The sequence below is a fragment of the Sinocyclocheilus anshuiensis genome, unplaced genomic scaffold, assembly GCF_001515605.1.
Source record: "Sinocyclocheilus anshuiensis isolate Anshui unplaced genomic scaffold, SAMN03320099.WGS_v1.1 scaffold86, whole genome shotgun sequence".
In the NCBI taxonomy this organism is placed as follows: Eukaryota; Metazoa; Chordata; class Actinopteri; order Cypriniformes; family Cyprinidae; genus Sinocyclocheilus; species Sinocyclocheilus anshuiensis.
This window is the reverse complement of record NW_015547662.1, coordinates 2,674,219-2,699,439: the sequence shown is the minus strand read 5'-3', so window position 1 is coordinate 2,699,439 and position 25,221 is coordinate 2,674,219. Positions and strand designations below refer to the sequence as shown.

The following is a 25,221-nucleotide window of genomic DNA, read 5'->3' as shown; positions in this document are numbered from 1 at the left end:
ATTGAGCAATGCGAAAACTGCTGATACTACTGCGGGACCTTATATATGAATACTTAGGTGTCGTATTCCCATAGGTAGATGGGGATCAGCTGAGAGTCAGCTGATGCGAGCTTGACTAACGCTACGCTTGATTTTCACACTGTAAGGCGAAAGCTGGTTTTGATTAAGATGCGTTGACTTGGGTGTTGGTAGTCAGCATTAATTAGTGGAAGACCTGGGTTTAATCACCTCTGCGGGCCTGTAAACATAAAAACACGTCTACTAAACCTAAAAATATGTTTTGTCATTGTTCTTCAAAAATGGTATAGCACCTGGGATGTCTTAAGCTGTCTGTGAATAGTCGGACATCACCAGTTGGCTGAGACAGATGAGTTTACTGATTGGGGATCGCTGTGATGTCTTTTGGAGTAGAAATAGTGGGATCCTGGTCTAGGCGTCCCGTGCTGCGTCTTCCCTTAACATCAGAGATTGAATGTGTTTGCCAAGTTTCTGGTACGTCGGGCGTAGATTCGCTGTCTGCTTTCAAGTCTCTTGGCTCAATGCATGTCATGCCAAAACCTACTGAGACTTACAAACATTATAACACGCACAGTCGTACATAAATCACCCACATGCCAGCTTGTCTCAAGCCTGCAGCTCTGTAACTTAACATGCCACATACTGTTCACATAAACATGCTTTATGGCATGTTATTAATGCTTGTCAGTATTGTATGCACTGGGTTTTAAACACAGAGCCTCATAACAGCAAAACCAAATACCAATCGTGATCTCTCTGTAGTCGCTAACAAATTCGCTAGCAAATGTGTCTTATGTTCACCAAGGCTGCATTTATTTGAATAAAAATACAGTAAAAACAGGAATATTGTGAAACATTATTAAACATTATTTAAAATCCAGTCTTAAGTGCACATGGTCCTTCAGAAGTCATTTTAATATGCTGAAAAATCAGCTTTGGCATCACAGGAATAAATTAAATTTTTAAATGTATTCGAATAGAATGCAGTTGTTTAAAATTGTAATAATATTTCACAATATTACTGTGTTTTTGATCAAATAAATGCAGTCTTGGTGAGCATATAAGAGACTTCTTTCAACAACATTAAAAAATCTTAATATTCCAAACTTTTGATCGATAATGTAGCTCTTATGATTTGATTATTTTAATGAATCATTCAGAAATGCTTAATAAACACTCAGGAGTGAGCAGTTTGAATCAGTCTGACAAATTCTTTGCTGAATGAACTCACCGAATCAGTTATAATCAATAATAGAAGTTCAGTTGATATAACTATTATACTGCTCTTACTTGCTCTGCAAGAAAGCAAAATATATTCTCTATTTATCTGTTTTTATAGTTATGATAGATAAAACTTATGCTTATTACTACATACTGGTAAAAAATGTATAGCCTGAATGCACTGTAAGTCGCTTTGGATAAAAGTGTCTGCTAAATGCATAAATTATTACATTATTAATTATTATTAATTATAATTATTATTAAAAAAGCATAAATCAAACTTATGCTTATTATACTTATTAAATGAATAAGTAGACCTATCTAATGTAATAATATGAAAAGGAAAATAAAACATATTAACTAAAAGAGAACAAATGTTTTTTAATGTTGTAATTTATTTATTATAGCTCTCTAGATGGTTCCCAGAATGAAGAAGTTTGGGAGCCCCTGTACTAATGCACACTCCTAAGTCTTATTTTGCTACATATTACATTATTCACATTTTCATAAAGGTCTAATACAAGAAGGAGTTAATATTCAGGATATTTGAATGTATAGTGAAACCGTTTTCAACATTTTGTAATACTATTTCACTGACAGAAGCATTTGAATCTCATTTTATCCCACAGCTACCATTTTGGGATGCTTCATTTAATAATTCATGGCCAATCTTTAGCCAAATAATTTACATGCTCTCTTTTCATTGGCAATTCACCAACATGTATAATGTATATTTTTAGTCCTGAATAAATTTGCTTTGACATAAGATTAGTCTTATGTGTCATGTAGAAAATTTACTTTGAAGTGCACTATAAAAAGGCCCAGTACAGCTGTATGTGGTGAGTACTTTCTGAATATGTATTCATATGGCAAAAATTGTGTACAGTTTGCTTGATTAAAAGGGTGACACAGCTTACCCCACTTTCCCCTACTCTTATTCTATCCCCTCTCCTCCATTTCTCAGCCAGAAAGAAGAGGATTTAGGCTAGTTTTTCAGAGCCAAACCAAACCAGCATGAAAAAGAACAGAAAGAGAAGCCCTCCCTTCCTCTAACCCTGTTTTGCTCTTCTCTGTGTAGTTTGGCAGTAGACGCTAATGTGTGTGTGTGTGTGTGTGTGTGTGTGTGTGTGTGTGTGTGTGTGTGTGTGTGTGTGAACAAGCACTCATGTGGACAGGGCTCTGACTCTGCTGTTTGGTGAAGTTCCCAGTTAGGCTTGATGGGAAATGTTTTTTATCCCTCACTGAATGAAGTTGATTCAGTACACAAGTACACGGTACTTCAGAAATCATTAATATGCTGATTTGCTGCTCAAGAAACATTATAAATGTTGAAAACAGTTGTGCTGCTTAATATCTTTGTGGAAACCGCAATACATTTTTTTTCAGGATTCTTTGATCTTGAATCTTGACATTTCAAAAGAACAGCATTTATTTGAAACAGAATTTTTTTGTAACAATGCAAAAATCTTTACTGTCACCTGATCAGTTTAATGCATCATTGCTGAAAAAGAAGTATTTATAAAAAAAATAAATAAATCTTACTGACCCCCAAACCTTTGAACTACCATAAAAAAAAGGAATATTTGGAAACTTTTGGGAAATACACATGTTGTTATACATATTATTTACAGAAATATTTCCATCTGTGCACCACAACAGAAATAAAGTTTAAAAGTGTAGGCTATTGATTACCTTCAAAAGTTTTTTTTTGTTGTTGTTGTTGTTGTTATCTTGCACCACTGGCCAATATAAAAGTTGTGTTGAATTTATTATAATGACATCTAAAAGAGATGGATGCAGCATCGTGCAATTGCAAACATTTTCAGTTGCTGACGAAATTTTAGAAATATAATTCAGCAATAATGAATATATAACAAAAGTGTCCATCAACATGGCGGATTCTATAAGGCATCCTGCTCCGTTTGATATAAAACAGCTTTTATTAAACTATTTCTTGGAGTTTTCTTCCCATGTAAATGCACATGCTTTTAAAAATATTTAAATGAGAAAAAAATATTGGGAAAAATATAGGATTATGAGGAAAACATAGTGAGTGCACCTCTAAAGGCTGCCCTTTTATTGCCTTTTTTTTTTTGTAATACTCCAACAGTGCAACATGCTGTAGTTGTTTTAAATAGTGACAAAGTGAAGTGACGCATTCATAGACAAAAATAATTAGAATTGATCAAATCTACAAATATTCAGTCGCAGCTAAGCATTTGCCATTTATTATATAGAAAAAATCACATGCAGGAATTCCACATTGAATTGTTCAGACACGCAGACCATAACAAAGCTCTTCCTATTTAAATGAAGTCTATGTGTTTTCCCTTCCAGCTCACACATGTGTGGTGTGTGTGTGTGTATAAATCAGGCTAAACTGAGGGCAATAGTGCATTGCAACTCGAGCCAGACTCTTATTCATCCTTTATATCTCAACACACACATACAAAAAAACATGCTCTCAGTCTCGGCTTCAATGATTCTCCTTCTCACGGCTTTCTGTGCTCATCCAATCAAGCTCCCTTCGGTGATGTCATCTGTGTGTGTGTGTGTGTGCCAGCAGTTTTGGGTTTCTCCTAAAGTCCCGTTCTCCCACACTGGAGCTTTTTAATCTCTTGGATGGAGAGAAAGAGGATGAAAAAGGGCGAGCGGACAGATCGAGGGGTTGAGAAGCGGCGACCATGACAACCTATGAAATCCGAGCGGCTGACATCTGTGTCGCTCTCGTTCCCTCTGTCCCTCTCAATCTCCCTCTCTGTTGTTTCTTTGACTCGCATCCAGCAAACAACCCACAAGCTTTCATTTCATAACAGACTCCGACAAGTCTGATGACCTCACGTGGCCCTCAACATCATCTTTGATTTCAAACCGCAACGACTGACCACAGCAGAAGTGTGAAGTGTCTTTAAAACAGCCAGACTGACTTAAGTTCAACCCCGCTATGACAGTCTCATCATATCACAGCACCCACACACACTTCTGACCAGCATTTTCCTCCTCTCTGTCATCTGACTGTTCGAATTCAGCTTTTTTTCTTTCGAAATAATTTCTTGCTTCCTGTCACTGCACTGCTCTTGCCACATCCTTTGCTGTCACAGTTGAGACGCTCGCATATTTCCTGCATCTCAACATCTCACGCATCACAAAGTGTTCGAGATCTGCTACAATGGTGAGCTTCTGTCCTATATGTGGGAAGCCTGTTTATTTTGGTGAGTGGCATCTGGGGTTGGAGGGATCCATTATTAAAATGCTTAAAACATACTGATTAAGATGATATTGAGGTTTTATGTAGTTCTCGACACTGAGAAACAGAGTAGAGCGCTGAGTTGCTGCATGTTATGCGTTTAGTGGTAAAAACTTCAGATCGGGTTCTGTTTTGACTTAAAAGTGTCCATTATTTTGACTTGCTGTTGCTGTATTTGAGTATATTACACTGTAGTTGTGTGTTCGTGTGTATAGTTGTGTGATAACGTCTTATGTTAACCACAGGGCGTTCTAGAAAGAGCATAGCATATGCTAACTTCAAATTAGCTTTAGTTTCTGCTTTTATGCTGGGTCAAACAAACTAGTTTTTGTGTATCCAAGGTGTGTGTAGGCCTATATCTCAATGCCTTTGTGTAGCGTTAATCAGTCTGCAGCCTCCTAACCGCCATCAGCGCCTCACAACATGAGTCACACGAGCACAGGAAGTGTCTGCCTGTGGCAGGAAGTGGAATAGGCCAGGGCGAGAGAGGCTTGACTGTTTAAATTGGCAGATAACAATGCAGAAACATATGAACACTTGAAGAAAGATGAGAATTTGGCCAGAAAAACCCTGTAGCTGCCAGTCGGCTTTAAAACCGAAGAAAAAAGCTCCTTCTGTTATTGAGCTGGACTGCAGGCAGGTGTTGGTTCTGCCAGAAAGAGGAAAGCTGAAGGTTCAGACTCAAATTCTAGAGGTTTCATGTTCAGGGTTTCAGTAGGAGAGCTCGTGCTGGGCCCACATGAAAGGGTAATATCTACATAGAGCTGAGAATGGGAATTCAGTCCAAAATGAATGTGGAATCGACAGATTGAGGAATTTAAAGTGTAGAATCTAAGTTCAGATTCTCATTTTCCTAATTAGAAATAGAATTATTCCGGGGTTTTTTTACAACAGAAAATTATTTGGACTCATCCCTCATATGCAAAAAAAAAGATTATATAAAACCTATGAGGCAAATACAGCACCACAAATGCTTACAATTTCATTTCAGAGGATGAGCAGAAATAATTCAGTTTAAAATTTCAAAAACAAACATTTTTAAACCAAAATCATGCACCTCTGAGTGAAAAAGAGGAAATGAAGTTCAAATATGATGAGACAGAATATACATTATTGTGTTCATATATGTGTAACAATATAACAGTAAAAGCTAATTAGAAATATTTAAAGAAAAATAACAAAATTGCTAAGGCTTGCACCACTTGAAAACCTAGATTATATAAAAATGAAAGCTTATTCAAAATATGAATAAATACTATAATAAACAGTACTAAAATAATACTGATTCTAATTTACACATTTATTAGGGTAAGTGGAAACATGTTTTAATGTTGCTAACTAATTCACAAAACTATGGAAGCCCATGTCTGCCATGAAAAACCCCCAAAACAAAACAGAAAAGGTAATTGTGACTTTTTATCTGACAATTATTACCCTTTTCCCTGCAATTCTGTGTTTACATGTCACAATTGTGAAAAGAAAAGTCCGAACTGTTAGATAAAAAAGTTGCAATTTCCTTTTTAATTTTTTTATTCCATGGTGGAAATAGGCTTCCATACAAAACTCACATAAACAAAGCACCGCACACATCTATCCCAAGTAATTGTAAATCCCATCCCTGCGTCTCAATGTTCATACTATCCATCCTAAATAGCATGTGAGATTAGAATAAGTGTGTCCCAAAGCATAGTATGTTGAAAAGAGTATGCCAAAAGTCCCCGGATGGCCTACTATTTCAGGTCGATTTTTGAAGTGTGGATCTGTGCACACTCTAATGGCTAATATTGCCCACAATCCAATGCGCTTTGGTGAAGGATTCGGTCCAGAACTACAAACACGAATAAAACACGTTAAAAACTACAAACATGGCGGATGTCACACTTCAGTAAACACACCAGGCTGATTGCTTAACCTTTGACCTTTGATTCATGCAGGTGAGAAGAAGAGGTCATTGGGACGGGATTATCACCCGTTGTGCTTGAAGTGTCACAAGTGTAAAAGACAGCTAACAGCTGGCCAGCATGCAGAGGTATACATATATATATACTCTTTCATATATGCTATATATGTTGCTTTTTAATGTCACTGTTTTTACATCTCTGTGCAGCACGATGAGAAGCCATATTGCACTAACTGCTACATGAGAGATTTTGGACCCAGAGGTGAGAGCAATTGACTCTATTGTATGTGTGTATGTTTAGATAGATAGATCGATTTTTTTTTTGTACTTTTTTTGTGTTTTAAGTATATTTTAATTTTTTTTGTGTTAAGTATGTGTGTGAGTTTTAAGTATATTCAAAAAATGTTTTTTTTTTTTTTGTGCAGGCAGCCGAAACCCTGTTGCTCGGACCTTTAACACGGCTGCTTCTTAAGAGCGATCTTGCAGTCTTGAAATACACACGCCATCTAGATTTACAAACAACAACAGACCTACAGTATCTGCTTTACACTGCCACGCACAGCAAACCACTGTAAAACACTGATCTGTCCTAACCACAGAATAAAACACAACTCCACCCCTTTGAGTCCATTAGTCATAAACTCATTAAAATAACCAGAACCTGCCAAATCGACAGCCATCCACGTTGGTATTCTCTCAGGGAAATGAGCTACTTCATGTTTTTAATTCTTTTGCCATGATTTCACAGCTAAGGCACCTAAATATTGTACATTCTTTTTTAATTAGGTTGTATCTTATTCCTTAGAATGAGAGATGTAAAAATATCAAACTATATATAAAACTAATGTTGGTGTAGGAGGCTCCCATCATGTACAAGCATCATGTGTTTTTGGTTTAAAAAAAGTCAAAGTCAAGACTCTGTATTCCGTTAATTAATCAATTAACATGAAACACAATGTAATTTTTGTGCTCTATTATTGCTGTTCTTTTCTGGGATTTTGAGGATCAGAGGCTATAAAACAAAGAGTTTTTTCATGAGGCAGTAAATGTATCTACAAAGCAAAAATTACAATAATTAATCATTGTGTCTATTAGTTAGAAGCAGAAGCCTGCGTCCCAAACCTCATGGTGCATAAGTGATGGCTTTATCAGTTTTTGTTAGTTCAGGAAGAATACATATTTGATTTTATGATTTTATCTGTTTTTTTTTTCTCATTAGTTCGTTGAAAGGAAGTGTCACTCAGAACTGCCAACTAGCATGTCAACTCATTGAATCAGTGGACTAATTTAATTTCTCTTATCCTCAAATCCAGAAAATAAACTGAAAAAGAATATAATAGTTATTATGATTTTTATGGAATGTTTTTTTTTTTCAGTTGAAAATTTTAATAATTGAAGATTTATACCTCAAAATGTAATTGCCTACAATTGGAATATAAATTATTGTTTTCATCTTGTCCACAAAAGTGAAGCTTTATTTATATTATGTAATTTTCATGTAATTCTATATCATCTATCTATCTATCTATCTATCTATCTATCTATAAATTCTAATACAATTATATAAATAAATAATAAATAATAATTATTATTTATTATGTATGTATTATTTGTTATTATTTATATGGTGTACATACGGTGTTTTATATAAAATTCTACATATTAATTATTTCTAATTATATTCTAATTCTACTATTAGAATGATCTATTATTATAAATTATATAAATGTAAAATATTGTGATATATATATATATATTAGTATTATACATTTTAATTATGTAAATTATTTAAATATATCATATTCTGATAACTATACATAATATATATTTATACAATGTAAATCATAATAATTAATAATACTTATAATTATATTAAGAAATATACTCATACATAGTGTGAAAGCATGTAGATGCTTATGAAGATGAGCAGCCAATTAATAAAAAAAAATCCACATGCATTCACACTAAGTATGATTTACAGAAACACCCATCATCTGGAGCCAGAGAGAGAGAGAGAAGCCTGGCAAATGGTCTTCACAAGGCCAGGGCAGTCTGCTGGAATGTGTCTGTGTGAGTGTGTGAGCTGGTAGCCTTTCTGTAGCAGACCTACTGCTGGATACCTGCTGTTGATCCTGTCAAACTCTCACATGCACACACACACACACACACAGGCACGTTCAAGAGCACATATGTGATTAGCTTCATGCATGAGCAAATATTTGCACTGGGGAAGAACATAAATCAGGTGAAGATCCGGGACTTAGTTTGCTTATCATTGCCGCTCCTTTTTTCTTCCAGATTAAGACAGAGAAAAAAATGAAAGAAAGGTGGCATGAAGGAGGTGGAGGGATTAATCCAGGGAGCGAGTGAGGGAGGGTGTGTGCATGTGTGTAAAGAGGGTTCCCTGCTGCAGCGTGTCTTTGAACTCACCGCCACCTTGACAGGTCACATGGTTTGTGTGATGCCAGCTGTCTCATTTGCATGTGTTTTAACTACACCACAAATCCATCAATTGGGAGAGAAAGCGCGAGAGAAAGAGAGAAGGGGCGGAGATACAAAAAAGGGGCTGCAGACACACTAGAAGAACTGACTGATGAAGAAAGATGCCTTCATTCCTATGGGCTTCAGAGATGTGGAGGTTGTTAGATGCCCACCACACCCTCTGAAGACTCATTTGATATGTGCATGGTGAAGAGGAGCATGATCGCCCATATTGCATGCGATGGGAACAGTCACTGTTGCTAATATGGCTCATTTGGGGGTACATTTCATATTCAAACAAAAACAGTACAAAAATGATATGCTTTCTCTAAAAAAAACTTACTGTTGGTTTCAGGTTTTCTATATTGGTTTTCTATATTTCATCAGTGCAAGATACCTGCAAGTTAATCATTAAACACCATTTTAATATTACAAGGGAAAAGTTATTTTCATGGCTGAATTTTCCAACTATGTTGCAGACAAACTGTATGACACTTCTAAAAGAATTTTAAGAATCATATTTTTGCAAATATCCCTGTGATTTAAAAAAAAAAATCATAAATCTGCCTCTTTTTTAAAGGCATGGTCCAGCCAAAAAAATGAAAATTCGGTCAAAATTTACATCATTTCATGATTTTCTTTTTTCTTCTGTGTAACGTAAAAGAAGATATTTTGAAGAATGTTGACAGTTTTGGTTCCCATTGACTTCCATTATTTGGACGAAAAATACAATTTAAGTCAATGGTAACTGAAACTGGTTACCAACATTCTTTAGAATAACTAATTTTGTGCTTCACAGGAAGAAAAAAAACAGTTCACAAGTATCATAGTTGACTCTCCTCTGATAAAAACTCTACGGCAAACAATTCATTATCATTAGGATATACAGTCACATGTAGGATCAGGACAACTGTGCTACTTTGACAAGGTAACTTATTTGACAAGTAACATAGTTGACATTTTCACCATTTTGATTCATAATTTCAGTGGAAGGCCTTTGTCAACCACATTTTATTTTCTTGATTAGGTTAGCCTCGAATCTAAAGATAGTTTTTTTTTAATTTTTAATCCTAAAAATTTTGCAAACCATAGCAGTGTATCAAACATAGTTGACATCATTAATATATTCCATGACAATAGGTTATTGTAGATAAAATATCGAAATAAATGAGAGGACTCTTCTATTGTTCTATTTTCTGAAGAAAGTAAATATGCACACAAACTGAATGTCATCAGTGATATGATATGTGCCATAAAATTATAGAATGACTCGAATATATCATTTGCATTGTGGGAATGGGAGCCAAGCAATGCATATGCATTCATAATATGCATAAAATAAATGTTTTTATTCTTCATTGTGAACACACTGTGCCTCATTGTTCTTGTTGGCTATTAATAGCAATAGCATCGTGCTTAATTATTGTCTTAACTGACTTGTCTTGCATTCAGAGATGTGTTAATAAGTACCCTCAAGGACTTCATAAGACTCAGTTTGTGCTTCTCTGGTGGGGGTTTCACAGTCACCCACTCATACGGTGACAATGTGGATTTAGGAGGCTAATGTCATTGTACTAATTCAAGCCTGGGCTAATAGCTAATGCTATCAAAGAGTAATGAAGTAGTCCATTCATCTTTAAAGAGACAGCAGCTCTGCAGACCACACTGCATGAGAGAAAGGTGCACTTCAAACAATGTGTTGTGAGATCATCAAACACAAAGGCGTGTGGGTATTTTCAACCCTGCAATGTGAACATGTGGATGTTTTTGTTTGATATGAAAATCTCATTGATATGTATGAGATACTGTGATAAAGGGGAGTGAAGGTCAACGTGTGAGCAATGTTTTGATAATGCCATAGAGAGAATACACAGTTTTCACTTTTGAAGCGAAATCAACATATAAATAAATTATTTATAGGTGATGCTGCATATCAGACTGCGATTGAAAAAACAACACACTTTCAGCTTTAAGAAACAATGTACCTTCCAGCTCATTGTGTGTGTAGGAGCTGTTTCAGCCATGCTATCGTCACCCCCTGTTGGAGACTGGTGTTTAGTGCAGTCTCCATCAAAACAAGGGTTATGATAAGCATACTGCATATGCAAAACACAGCATACGATTGACACTGCTGCCATGTGCTGTTCCTAGGGGGTGTTCCAGCGGGACATCAAGATGCTGCTCCAAAGGTTCCTGCCACAGGCAGCTTGGTCCCAAAGATCCTGTCAGGGCCTCTCCAGAAATCAGTGGGAACGCCATCCTAAAGATTCCTGACACTGCTACTCCAGAACCTTCTGGAGGTCAGAGAGGTCAGAGTTACAGACACCACACAGGTTACTTGAAAGGATGCCTTTTCAGAGCTTCCCAGGTCCCAGAGTTTATTGTCCCAGCTTGAATGGTCCTGCTGCAACCCCAAAACCTGCTACGGTTCCACAGCTCTGTGTCATGACAGCTCCAGTTCCAAAGCTTCCCAGAGGTTCCTGACAGGGTCACACTGGGTCATTTCCACCACAAATGTTCCTCTCATGAGGGTACAGAGATTCTTGCCACAGCCGCCAAAGAAATATGGCCAGTGCCGCCCCAGTGATTCCTGTCGTAGCCTCAGCCAGAGCTGCTCCCATCCCAGAGCTCCTCTCTCAACCTGCCTGGTCCCAGAGGTTCCTGCTGAAGCCGCTCTGGTCCAAAAGTATTCTGTCAAGCATCAGAGGATCCTCTCACGTGCCCAGTGTTTCCTGTCACTGGTGTGATTCCTCCTTATTCATTAAGTGTGGGCCACATTAAAAAAACTTGTGATAGGAAATATGAAAACATGATAATCTGGGAATATTTACCATTCTTATCTTGCTTAAATTATTGTTTTACCAATTACATTAATCACTTCAAATGTTAATTTAAATAATAAATTCAGCAGGTAAGTAATACCAGGTAAGTAAAATCTTAAAGAGGAGTTACACTATGTGGTAAAGTAAGGTAATTTTTCATACTTTTCATACTTTTATTTTATGCTACTTTGGGGCACCCAACAAGTGCCTCTTTCCATCCAACATGTTAATGCATCGTTAACGGCATGCGTACGTGTTCACTTTTATGAATAATTTTCTATAATTTAAAGATTTTAATTATATTTTACTACATTAATGGTTAAAACATGTCTGTGTATATAAGATAATAAAAACAATTACAAATAATTTACAACAAGAGTGACATTATTTAAAATGTAAAATGCTAAACATCCTAATTTCAGAATAACACTGGATGATCAGAATAAGTACACCTTCACATTTCATTCAGTAAGTTACATTTTAATTATTGTACAATATTTTTACTTAAAGTTTTTTTTTCTTAAAAAAGCACACAAACCCATACAAAGTCTTTGCTTATAACACATTCAAAGACAGAATACTATAAATGGCACATTTAAACAACACTTTTACATTACACACAACATTTTTACACAATTCAATTTAGGATGGCTTAAGATATATAAGACAATAAATATAAGGTTAAAAGCTTTAAAATGCAACAAAAATGTACAACTGTAAATGGTAAAATAATGGTATCAACAATTGTGAACAGTCTAACATGAACAACATTTAAACTAGTTAGAACATGAATATCTAAAAATGAACTTAAAGGGATAGTTGCAACATTTTTTACTGCATTTAATTTTCTACATAGGTGGTATAAAAGAGGAAAATATACATTTTTATAAAGATTTCATCTATTCATCATGCAGTTGTTTTATACAGTGCGTTTCGTAGGTTAAAATATGTATGTATATATCTTATTAACTTAAGTTTAATAGTCTGGAATACACTACGCAACTTTTAATATCTGAACAGATTTGAAAACACTGGGCATCATACACTTACTGACTTTGTAAATAGTCACAGAGGAAAACTGGGAATCATACACTAAACGACTGAGGATCACACACTACAGACTTTAAAGTTTAAAGTCATTCCAATCACAACAAACTCATTCAGAAACGTGCACCTTGTTGCTAGGAGATGCGTGACAAATGAAAACAATATGTATTCTAAAATCAGCTCAAAATATCAAAGAGGTTTGATATCCTCCGACTAGATGGAAAGCTGAGTCTGTGACCATCATTCACTATGTGATTTTTTATTAAATCTGTCAACTCAAATCTGCAGACAGGCTCTGACTTTCAGCAACTTATCCAAACTGTAAATCGGGGGAAAATCGGGGCAAAAGTTGTGTAGTGCAAGTGTGTGCTCAAGTAGTGCTTATTCAAATTTAGACTTAAATGACATAGAATATAAGACAATGTGAAATGTTCATTCATGTTGATGTTCAGTTTGTGAGGTCAGACTATGATATTTAGATCCTCTGTTTATAAGTTTAAATTCAACTTGATGTTTATTATACAGTAAAAGCTTATACATTTATTCTCCCACATGCATATACACTACTGTTCAAAAGTTTGGGGTCTGTAAGATTTTCTTTTTTGAAAGAAATTGATAATTTTATTCAGTAACCATGCATTCATTTGATCAAAAGTGACAGTAAAGACATTTATAACATTATGAAAGATTTCTATAGCAAATAAATGCTGTTCTTTTGAATTTTCTATTTATTAGGGGTTTAACAAAAATATTATGTGGCACAACTGTTTTCAACATTGATGTTATTTGAGTACCAAATCAGCATATTAGAATGATTTCTGAAGGATCATGTGACACTGAAGACTGGAGAATGACAATTTATACTGTATTTTTGATCAAATAAATGCAGTCTTGGTGAAATCTTACAGATTCCATACATTAAAATTGAAGTGTAAATAGAAATAAATAGAGCACAAATCATCCAAAGTGCACCTTGGCCCTTTGCCATCGTCAGCTGAGGTCTGTGGTCTCACCTTCTTAAAATCCCAATATATTTGGGAGTGATTCAAAGAAGCTTTTATTGCATGAGAAACACAATCCAAATATGACCCAATCATTGCTTATGTCATTGAAATTATCTGTTATAGCTTCAGTGGGAACTAAAAGCATGAAGAGTTCTGGCTCAGATGCGATGATTCTGTTACCACATGAAAGCAACAGGGACCACAAACACCAAATTGACTCTTTGTGTTTATTGGTTTCCAGATGACTAATCAATGCTTGAACTGGAACTGAAGTCGTCATATGGTTACTGGAGTCTACAGCTTTTGGCGACACCAAAGCTAACGCAGCAAAACTATATTTAAAGTTGGCGGCAAAAAACTGCCAAACATTCCCACCCTTGTAATGACTACTTAGTGATCTGAATACTTAGTGGTTAAGAGACCACAGTACAGTCAGTTTAGAAAAGAGAATACTGTAATGTATCAGAGGATACCCTGAGTGAGTTGAGGTCAAAGATGTCTCTCTCAACACTCGCTTCTTCTCATGTGTGTGCCAATTCAATCTTTAATCAAATTCATAAAACTGGATGATGCATGTGATTCATTCAGTCAGATGATGAATTAAAGGGACAGTTCAGCTAAAAATTTAAATTCTGTATGACTTACTTTCTTTTACTGTTCACTATTCACTAAATATCCACTTTTTATAAGCACTCATGAAACATCTGATTCATGAATTCATTGTTCTTTTAAGTCTGATCTGTCAATGAATCCGTTGATCCAGTTCACAAAAACAAGTTGAATAGTTTGTGAAGCAATCTGAACCAGATTTGGTGTTGTGCAAGATCCTATTCCCCCTAGAATCATACCATTTCCTCAACAGAACCATTCTATTGGCTAAGACAACACTGTAAAAAATGACAGTGAATTTAACGGTAAAAGACTGGCATTAGAAAGGTACAAAACAGATTTCAGTACTTCAATAGGTTGGTATATTAACATTATATCAGTTAATGAAATTACGGTATTTAACTGTAAATTTAAGTTAAAACCGTAAAACCTAAAACGTTACTACCGTATTTGTTATGGTAAAATTCCGGCAACCACAGCTGCCGTTTTTTTTACAGAATGTTTTTTACAGTGAACCTTTTCATGGGTACTCTGTTAAGTGCCTGATTAGAAATGATGAAAAAGTGGTTTAATCATGAAAACATGTACATACACTACCATTCATAAGCTTGGGGTCAGTCCAATTTTTTTAAAGAAATTAATACTTTTATTCAATAAGGATACATTAAATTGATCAAACGTGACAGTAAAGGCATGTATAATGTTGGAATTTTTTTCTATTTCAAATAAATGCTATTCTTTTTAACTTTATATTCAACAAATAATCCTATATTAAAATTGAACAGCAAACTAACATATTAGAATGATTCTGAAGGATCACGTGACACTGAAGACTGGAGTAATTGGCTGCTGAAAATTTAGCTTTGATCACAGGAATAAATTACATTCTAAAATATATTCAACTGGAAAACAAGTATTTGAAATTGCAATAATATTTCTGTTTTTACTATATTTTTGACCAAATACATGCAACCTTGGTGAGCACGAGAGATGTCTTTAAAAACATAAAACAAATCTTGCTAACTTTTGAAAGGTTATGCATCACATTCATTTTTTTTTAAATGAAAATGATATATTGTTAAAATGATCAAATCAAACATTTCCCTTTCCCTGTGTTTTCAGTTAGCCTTGATGAAAAAATGAAAACAGAATTTTAATTTTTTGAGTGAACTATCCCTTTAATAACTGCACTTCAAGTAAGCATGTGCTGTTTTTAATGCTGTATTTTTAGCAGCAGAAACAGAGCAAGGAAAACTCATTCTCCACTCTTTTTGCTCAGAGTTGTGTATGCTTTCACTTCATAATTTCCCCTTTCGTCCTACTCATCTCAATCAGAGCATTTTCAGTAAAAGCTCATATGTAGCATTTATGATTCCCCATGAGAAAATTGATCTCTGGAAGTTCAAATGCACACCTCGAAACAGACAGCTCACCTTCCCGTCCCTCTCTCTCAAAACGTTTGCCAGGAACACCCTGCAGGACTGAAACTCCCCTCCAATCTGTACCTGTGCGTGAGACTTGACTACATTTAAAGGGTAAAACACCACCCCGAGACCCGCTCCCAGAAACCCTCCGCATACAAAGTCACTAACCAAATGCCCTGCCTTTGTCTCGGCTTCGGGGAGCAGTTCCTTAATTGGTCCACGCAAACCGAAGAAAAAAGCATTGCTAGGGCCATTTCTGAGTAGGATCGGAACAAGGCCACGGGGGAAGTTGTGGCCTAATGGTTAGAGAGTCGGACTCGTAACCCAAAGGTTACGGGTTCGAGTCTCGTACCGGCAGGGATTGTAGGTGGGGGGAGTGAATGTACAGCGCTCTCTCCCACCTTCAATACCACGACTGAGGTGCCCTTGAGCAAGGCACCGAACCCCCAACTGCTCCCCGGGCGCCGCAGCAAAAAAAAAATGGCTGCCCACTGCTCCGGGTGTGTGTTCACGGTGTGTGTGTTCACTGCTGTGTGTGTGCACTTTGGATGGGTTAAATGCAGAGCACTAATTCCAAGTATGGGTCACCATACTTGGCCACATGTCACGTCACTCGTCACTCGTAAAGCTCTCGGATGCCATGTTGTTGAAGCAAAACACGGAAAACACGCGCAGTGTTCTGAAAGTTTCCATGATGACGTGGGTCCTGCAGTAGAGTTTGGACCCTCTCGAACAGCGTTAAGACTGCTTCAGCTGTTCCCGCTAAAACTGCTGCGATACTGTCCGTTAACAGGATGGGGGCTTGAGGAGCGTGTAGTTGCATCAATCTGGAGAAGTCCTCATAGAGGCCAAACATAATTGCAATAGTGCTGCTTTTCTGCAGTAACGGCAGCAGGATGCCACGGTACAGTGTGTGCAAACCATCCCTCTGGAGCTGCCGCACAGCTTCCCACGCTTGCACTCCGAACAGCTGCTGCCGGAACAGTGCCTTGTGTATGGGAAATGTGATGACAATGTTGGCGAACGCTGCTACAGAACCACACAAGTAGTGGTTCTGGTTCTGCAGTGACTCCTGGTCTTGGTCGGCGGAGGCCATGGTCCTCGTTGATACCCAGTCAAAGGTCGAAAATGAGGACCAGGTATGACATCATCTGGTGTATGAACTATAATGCACTTCTGATGAAAAAGATACAAAAATAATCATCAACAATTAATAAAACAGCCATTTTTTCTAGATAAATGTAACAATTTAAACAGTATGTTGTATTGCTATTAACTTTAAAATAATCATGCATATGAAAAAAATATAAATTGCATATAATAATATTTTATTTAACATTTTAATTGCATTACCAAATTGTTTTTATGTCTGTATAAAGCACTGCATTGATGATGTACACTGATGAAGCAAAATGACTTAACATATGTGACCCTGGACCACAAAACCAGTCATAAGAAAGCTGAAACATCATCTGAAAGCTGAATAAATAAGCTTTCCATTGATGTATGGTTTGTTAGGATAGGACAACATTTGGTCGAGATACAACTATTTGAAAATCTGGAATCTGAGGGTGCAAAAAAATCTAAATACTGAGAAAATCGCCTTTAAAATTGTCCAAATGAAGTTCTTAGCAATGCATATTACTAATCAAAAATTAAGTTTTAATATATTTACAGTAGGAAATTTACAAAATATCTTCATGGAACATGATCTTTACTTAATATCCTAATGATTTTTGGCAAAAAATAAAAATCTATAATTTTGACCCATACAATGTATTTTTGTCTATTGCTACAAATATACCCCAGCGACTTAAGACTGGTTTTGTGCTCCAGGGTCACATATTAAGTCTAACATAATAAAAATGTATCAACATTTTGTTAGTTTTTGGTTAAAAAAAAAGGAAAAAAAAAAAGATCTGCCAATGAGGTAAGAAAAATAATCTTAATTCAAAGGGAAAACATACAAGAAAATCATTTTTTGCAGTGTATACTATTTTTGTAGGCCATCCTGGAAGTTCACATCACTCTGGTTCCCTCGACAAAAACCCAAAAGCATTTTTCCATTGGCTTTTGGATTATTGCAGAAAAGTTCTGTGACTGACAAAAGTTTATCATGATGAACAAAATGCATAAGAATCATAATCTTCACAAGTGAATGCAACTTTTAGGAGTTTTGAAGCCAGAAGTAACAATCACCAGAAGTAAAAAAGCTAAACGCTATAAAGCTAAAAACTATAAACAGAATCACGGTGGCATGACTTCAAAGTCACCATCATTAAGCTTCTGACAACTCTTTCGGTTTTTATTTAAAAAAAAACAACCTTTCCCTGAAGGTTTTAGTAAGAATAGTTTGCAAGAGTGTGATTATAAACACAACAAGGCTAAAAAAGCGACTGTGAGTATGAGTTTTCCTGTTCAGCGTGAAGATTTTTAATGTCCCCGACAGCCACTGCAGTCCCATTAAGCCACTTGTTTGCAACTGCTTTTTCAAGACATGTATAAGCTTTAAAAAAAAAAATCACAAGGAGAATCACTTTTGTATTTTATGTTTCTAAATAAGGGTGAGTCACCGACCTTTTTCAGGAATTTAACCAAAAACCCATTCAAACAACCCACTGACTTCAGGACAACTGAACCATAATTAAGCATATAAGAGAACAAAATGTGATCCATATGCCCTCAAGATATATGCTGAAGTTTATTTTTATATCTTATATCGGATATACATGCAATAAATTGATCAAAAGTGACACAAAAGACAAAATAAATGCTGTTCTTTTGAGCAAGAATCCTGAAAAACAATGTATCATTGTTTCCAAAAAATATTAAGTAGCAAAACTGTTTTCAACTGTGATAATAAGAAATCAGAATCCGAATATTAGAATTAAAAACTGTTTTAAACAACTTTATGTACATTTGAGAATTTATTTGGCTTATGGAGGGGGAAAAAAAATAAAATTCTTCATCATTTTTCTTATGTTGCATCCCTTTTGGAAGCTTGCTGAAGACCCCTGGTGGGCTCCAGCCTTTTGGTTGACAACCACTACTAGTATGTTGAATTAATACAGAAACCAGGTATCCCTAGTTGATTTTTATGCAAAGTTTTTTTTTCTGTCCAGATCATTCACTTCTAACTCCAAAATATTTTAGTCTAAATTAAACCTGGCAAATCCAGAATAACAATGAATTCCACATTATAGGAGAGGAATATCTCTATAGAGAGCTACCATGATGACCTTACAGTAGCCTAGAGATATATAGATAGACATAGTAGCCTACAGTTATCGTTACTGCAACCATAAATAAATATGGAGCTTCATTCAAATCTCTTTGAGAGTATTTGTTGTCATTTTCAGTTCATTGTTTTTCTTTTGATGCAGCCGGTATATACTACGGTTACCATAGTAATTCTTGTAAAGGCATGACCTGTGATGTTTATGACAAAGGCAAATCAAATCAGCCGCACCCGTTCATCTCAGCCATGCAAAACAGAAAATCATGATATAAAATAATCTGAACTGAATCACTAGATTATTTCGGACTATAAAGATGAAGCATCTTCACAACAACAGAGCTACATCATCCAAAAGCATCACATCCCGTTCAAAGTTCAAACAGCCACATTTGATCATATTGTTATTGTTTACCCGCTATGAACGGTCTCTGAATGAACATATGATAAAATATCCCGCACAATCTGATGACTAAGTGATGTACATTTAATAAAAATTGAAACCTCACCTCGTGTCATGTTATCTCGCACTCTGATTGGCTTGATCTGAAACCTGCTGTGTCTCACAATGCCATCGATTATCTGAGATTTGTTTTGTGAGTTGAAGAACTTTAATTCAAGCAGCACAGAACTACACAGAGCTTGGTGTAGATCACATGACAACATACAGCTAAAGATCATTGTAGATTAATAAATAAAAGTGTACATTTTGATGGGGGTTTTTTTCTTCATTTTTTAAAATGTTTTTCTTTTATTTTTTCAAGTCTAACAATAAATAAATAAAATACACTCACAGTAGTCTAAATTCCAGATATTAGCATTTTATTCAAGACATTGATCCATATGTTTTGGAGAAAGGGTGTCATTACTGAAAAAAAAACTGTCAAGCAATTGATCAATTAACCAATGAGAATGAAGGAACAAAATCGTCAACAACTTGCACCTGCAATTGTAATTAAATTGTTCCTCAGTTAGCTAGCGTCTAGATTGTGTTGTTTAAATATATAAGTGTCAAATCAGCAATTTTACTCTGTCTTCTGCGTGTTGTTCTTCAGCAGTAAAGTGAGAGGTTTTGTGTAGTGCTTTGGTGCTTATGTTTTTGTAGTTCATCTCTTTGTTTAACCCATTTATTTTCCCTTAGAAAACTGAAGTGAAGCAATGGCTGACAAACCAGATATCAGTGAGATCTCTCAGTTTGACAAGACCAAGCTGAAGAAGACTGAGACACAAGAGAAGAACACCCTTCCCACTAAAGATAGTAAGTTTGAGTTTTATGGAGCACTTGCCTTCTAAACCCGGAATGATGTTTTTATTCTTATTAGCAACATGAGCCTTTTTTTTTTTTTTTAAATATAATTTATTTTTTTGTAGATTAGTTTCCCTTTTGGTTTTTCTTTCCCCCTCTTTTTTTTAATTTTTTTTAAATATTATTATTATTATTATTATTATTATTATTATTATTATTATTATTATAATATATATATATATTTTTTTTTTTATTATTTTATAAATGGTTTCTTGTTTTTCCCTATTTCCAGCAATTGAACAGGAGAAACAATGCGAGGCATAAACTATCTTCACCGGGGGCAAGTTGTGGAGAACTCTGTATCATGGCAAGTCACTTCACTAAGCAGAAGAGGGCTTCTCTTCTGTAGAAGACCGTTCTGAAGGATGACTGACTTCATGATCATGATCCGTGTCAGTGAAGATATGGTCAACTCTGCACTGAGGCTGTCTAACTCTTGAAGTTCTGTTGTCAATCCATCTAAATGAAAATGAGTTTTATTTGCCCTCATCTTTGGTGAAATAAACCTTTCAAATTAATTGCACTGTGAGGTGTTTTTATTTAAAAAAATTTTGTGACTTGGGCTTTAATATGTGGTCTTTAATATTAAAACTACCCTACCACTAAATACTGATTTATCTGCACTGGTTACTAATTCAGTTCTTGTCTTACTGATTGGTGGGGTCTGCTGCTTGCAGTTGGGGGAGGAACAAGTCCGAAACTTTCCACTTCTTTGTGGCACTTGCACAGTTTCACAGACAAAAAGGATTGGCTGTAATATGGTAAAGTTAAAATGCATTAGAACCAGAAAATATTTCTGAGGATAGTCTGTGCTCCTTTAATATGGTGTACTAAAGTACAGCTCCAGCCTGTTTGAGCTCATATGGGGACATCTGACCATTCTAGAAAGTAAACCGATACAATATACATTTGATCACTGTGGAAGGTGGGTAAGGCCAAAAGTATTTTAGACCGAATGTGTGAAATTTGACTGTCAACGTGCACTGTTTGTCTGCGACATGCAGAGCGGCCAATGAAGTTGCTATATTTGAGACCATATGTGACGCAATGGCATGTTGGTATATACAACACGTCAGATGTCATGTTTATGAAGGATGTTGTAATGGTACACTAGTATGCAAACATCAGATGTTATATTAGTTCATGAGGAAAATTAATCAGTGTGTTGTGTGCGATGTGAGTCTCATGATTTCATGTCCATGTCCTTTTTAGTTTTTTAGCATTTTTAACAATGTACTCTAGCACAGTAGATTTCAGTAAAGCAATGCCACAATAAACTAAAGAAAGGATTAATGTGGATAAATTTAGAAGTAAATCTGCTTGAAAAACTATTACACATTCGAACACAGCCAGAATGTGTGCGCATTGAGGACACGTTCAAATTCGTTGTCTTAACATGTTAAAACTGTGCATCTTTACGTGTAATAAAGAAATGGGTGAAAAATAATGCCTTAACATGGCCAAAATGTGCATGTCTACACATACAAAAGAAACACGTTCAAAATTGCAGGTTAACATGGCCATACAGTGCGTGTTCACACATTAAAAATTAATGTGTTCTGTTTAAAGAGTTTTGGCTCAACCTGCCTTCCATAGATCACAGACTTGATTATTGAAGTCTGGTAATATACTTTCCATTCATCATTCCTTCCTTTAAATGCTTTCTTCAGTCATTTTAGGATGTGCAAACCACACCAAATTTTTATGTTAGAAAGGTTTGGGTAACATAATAAGGAATTCATAAGCAAGGATTTATTCACTGAGCCATGCCATGCTGTAAGTGTTGCTGACACCAGTACAGTGCCTGGCCTGCAGTAGCTGGTTGCATAACTGAGGGATGGGCTGTTTTCACGGCCTGCAGGCCAGCAGAGATGTGACAGATATTCACAGCTTTAGTGTGGGTGACAGCGATGGAGCAGTGTCACCCACACAGAATAAACACAACTCATCCCCGAAAATGCAGTTGGAAAACCTATTGCAAATATTTAACAAATATTTCCACTCAGCAAATGCACCATCTGCAGAATTTAGAAGGCCTTTTCACAAAACGGCACACTGAAATTGACATGAAAAATAAATAATAAATTGTCAAGCAGTTATGCATGCAGAAAACAAAAGAGAGCTTTCAGTGAGAATAATTTTGGTTTCTAGTTCTCGTTTCATACAAACAAACATTTGTTTATCTATGGTAGGAACTCTATTGAGCTAATATTTGATATCTTCTATGATTTAGCATCTTGTCATTTTTAACATTTTAATCTCATAATTATAACAGTTATCTCATTATTTTGACTCATAAATAGGACTTTTATGTTATGTTATTATGAGTTACCAAATCATAATATTTTTTTATGTGGCAGAAATGGGCTTCCATAGTGTGAAGGCTTTTACACAAAGAACGATAACTATAACTATAAAGTAATAACATTAGGAGATATCATTGCAATCACTTTCAGAGGGATTGTTTTCTATCTGATTAACATTAAAAATGTTGACAACCACACAAAATTCGGCGCGTACTGTAGTTACATACACAGAACATAACTTAAGCACACATTTTACATGAACACGTTATTATTTGTTCAATTGGTGTGAACACTAATATGGATATCATTATACTGTAGTTATTGTCATAATTGTCAACCTTTCTAAAACCTTCATGCAACCTTTCTGCAATATTAGACTTTCAACAAAACTTTGTTTAGTATATGAAGCCACTTTCCTTTCTTTCCATTCGCGTATACTGTATCAGATATAAATTATATTCCATAAAAAAGAGCAACTAGATAGCAAAACTTAGAGGCAATCAGCCTTCCGATGAACAAACATCCCTTGCAAAGCTGAACTTGAGATAAACTTGGACTCAGAACACTTTTCTCAGAACAGTCAATGAAAAGTATGCAAATAATATCATCCAATGTTGACCACAAGTCTGTGCATATATATCTTAGCATTCTTTGCATTCCTCACAATGTCAGCATTCCACCATTTTTTACAGTCTCCACTGAAACATCATATTAACTTCATTTTTAAACGTTTGTTTTTCATTGGAATATCAGAAAATACAGTTATATAGAATGTGAAAAATAATATAGTCCTTAAACTTGGCTTTTATTGAAATTAAAATGTAATTTTTATAAAATCTTTTTACATTGTTTGAGTAAAAAACACTTCTCTGACGAATAAATTCTGTTCTGATCGTTATACTCTGTCAATCATTGTAGAGTCAGTAATCTTCACCAGATATTTAAAGTCTATAATCTGAAATTATATTGAAGTCTCTTACAAATACTAATTATATACGATAAAATCAATTTGCAGCACATCTTTATAATGTTTCTTCACACACTGAAGTGATCTCAGTGCCATTAATAGCAGGAGTTTGGCGCTCTCTGCTGTATAAAATAATATAAACAGGTACAGTTTAGGATCCCAATGAAAGTAGGGATATTTTGTACATGAACGAGCTTTTATGTTCATTTAATACCTGTTTTACAGCTTTATTTATATTTCAATTTACCTTCAGGAACACAGAAATATCTTAAATAACATGCTACATTTATTGCTATTTTTTACACAAAATGTTAAATATAGAATCTAAATTAGTTTTATGAAAGTTAAAATTGCACAGGTCAAAGAACTGAAAGCTTATTCCGAAAGTGCTCCACCAATGAGCTGCTACGCAATGGCATGGGCTAATCACGTGCCCCGCCCCTTTCATGAAAAACCCCGCCCACTCCGTTTCGGACGTACTACAACTACATCATTATACTAACTCGAACAGGAGCATTCACCGGTCACATTAAATTCATTCAGAGCGACCGTCAACGTACATATGCTCGTTTAACAGAGTTGATCGCTTATTTGTTTATCGGTTGAATTACGGTTTACTTCCGAGTTAGATCAACATGGAGAACGGCCTGGAAAGCACAAGAGACAGTCGTCTGGACCAGGCTGTCACGCAGTGGCTGCAGTATGACAAGGTGAGACCAAACACATGCTGTTGTGTAGCTTCATATGTGTGAGATCTGACATCTCTAGTGCTTAAACTGAAGTTCAGCTGCATGGTACCAAAAGCTGGTTTGAAACATTCCTTTTAAGTGACTCGTTAACAAACAGCTCAGTTATGAAACCGTGAAGAGGAACAGCCTGTGATGATCATCTAAAGTAGAAGTAAACATGCTTTTACAGAATGCTTTACAGGAAGTGCTCTTACCAACTACAGTAGATTACTCAACACAATGCCATCTGAATTGAGATTCAGTCAGATCCTTATTGATGTGCCATTATCAGTGTTGGGGAAAGTTACTTTTAAAAGTAATGTATTACAATATTGCGTTACTCCATAAAAAAGTAACTAATTACGTTACTTAGTTACTTTGTATGGAAAGTAATGCGTTACGTTACTTTTGCGTTACTTGTTACTTTTATCTGGACAGGGCTTGCTTGTTTGTTTTTAAAATAAAAAAGTTCTATTTTTGGCAAATATAAAAGCCTTTTCACACCAGAAGTGAAATGAATAAGCCTCAGGCTGAAGGGAAAGTAAATTTACGTCTGTACAGTAGAATGCAGAAGAAGACCTTTCAACACACTTCAGCAATAAAAAAAGACACACAAATGTTGTCTAGAGTCATTTGTGCTTATTAGTATGGTTGAACTGGATCATCGAAGGTCAGAAGCAAAGACATTGGTTAATAGAATTGGATTAAATACATAAAGGACATTTGTGTTGTTTAACATTTAATTATTGCAGGTTCTTGTCATATTCTGAGTTGCATTATTTTTATTCATTTTGAGGAATACTGAATCTGTGTTTTTTTTTTTTTTTTGTGAGTGAGATGAATTAATGCATATTCATATTTATTTTAGAACTACAATAACATCTGATTTCTCTCAACATGGGGACA

General features: G+C 35.5%; 3 protein-coding genes across 3 annotated transcripts in view; 2 read left to right on the top strand and 1 right to left on the bottom strand.

Moving 5' to 3' along the window:
- Positions 1 to 4,367: 4,367 nt before the first annotated feature.
- LOC107702293 (cysteine-rich protein 2-like) lies at positions 4,368 to 7,312 on the top strand. Its single transcript, XM_016504547.1, has 4 exons — positions 4,368 to 4,451; positions 6,421 to 6,515; positions 6,594 to 6,648; positions 6,812 to 7,312. The coding sequence occupies exons 1-4, from the start codon at positions 4,409 to 4,411 to the stop codon at positions 6,856 to 6,858; spliced, it is 240 nt and encodes a 79-aa protein (XP_016360033.1). The 5' UTR covers positions 4,368 to 4,408; the 3' UTR covers positions 6,859 to 7,312.
- Positions 7,313 to 15,680: 8,368 nt separating this feature from the next.
- LOC107702292 (solute carrier family 25 member 51-like) lies at positions 15,681 to 16,869 on the bottom strand. The gene is made up of 2 exons (XM_016504546.1): positions 16,397 to 16,869; positions 15,681 to 16,056 (listed from the first exon to the last, which is right to left on the bottom strand). Exons 1-2 carry the CDS (start codon positions 16,867 to 16,869, stop codon positions 15,681 to 15,683), a joined length of 849 nt encoding a protein of 282 aa, XP_016360032.1.
- Positions 16,870 to 24,064: 7,195 nt separating this feature from the next.
- The window catches only part of LOC107702355 (phosphoglucomutase-2-like), a 13,699-nt gene continuing 12,542 nt past the window's right edge, over positions 24,065 to 25,221 (top strand). Inside the window, exon 1 of the mRNA XM_016504647.1 lies at positions 24,065 to 24,297. Coding sequence (XP_016360133.1) covers positions 24,223 to 24,297 — 75 coding nt within the window. The 5' untranslated portion in view covers positions 24,065 to 24,222. The remainder of the gene's footprint in view (positions 24,298 to 25,221) is intronic.

Bases quoted from the DNA above. Each gene is read 5' to 3' on its own strand.
- LOC107702293 (XM_016504547.1), top strand. From the start codon at position 4,409: ATGGTGAGCTTCTGTCCTATATGTGGGAAGCCTGTTTATTTTG. The intron at 4,452-6,420 runs GTGAGTGGCATC...TGATTCATGCAG, and splicing joins TGGGAAGCCTGTTTATTTTG to GTGAGAAGAAGAGGTCATTG. The intron at 6,649-6,811 runs GTGAGAGCAATT...TTTTTTGTGCAG, and splicing joins GAGAGATTTTGGACCCAGAG to GCAGCCGAAACCCTGTTGCT.
- LOC107702292 (XM_016504546.1), bottom strand. From the start codon at position 16,869: ATGGCCTCCGCCGACCAAGACCAGGAGTCACTGCAGAACCAGAACCAC. The intron at 16,057-16,396 runs CGAGTGACGAGT...CCACAACTTCCC, and splicing joins CATGGCATCCGAGAGCTTTA to CCGTGGCCTTGTTCCGATCC.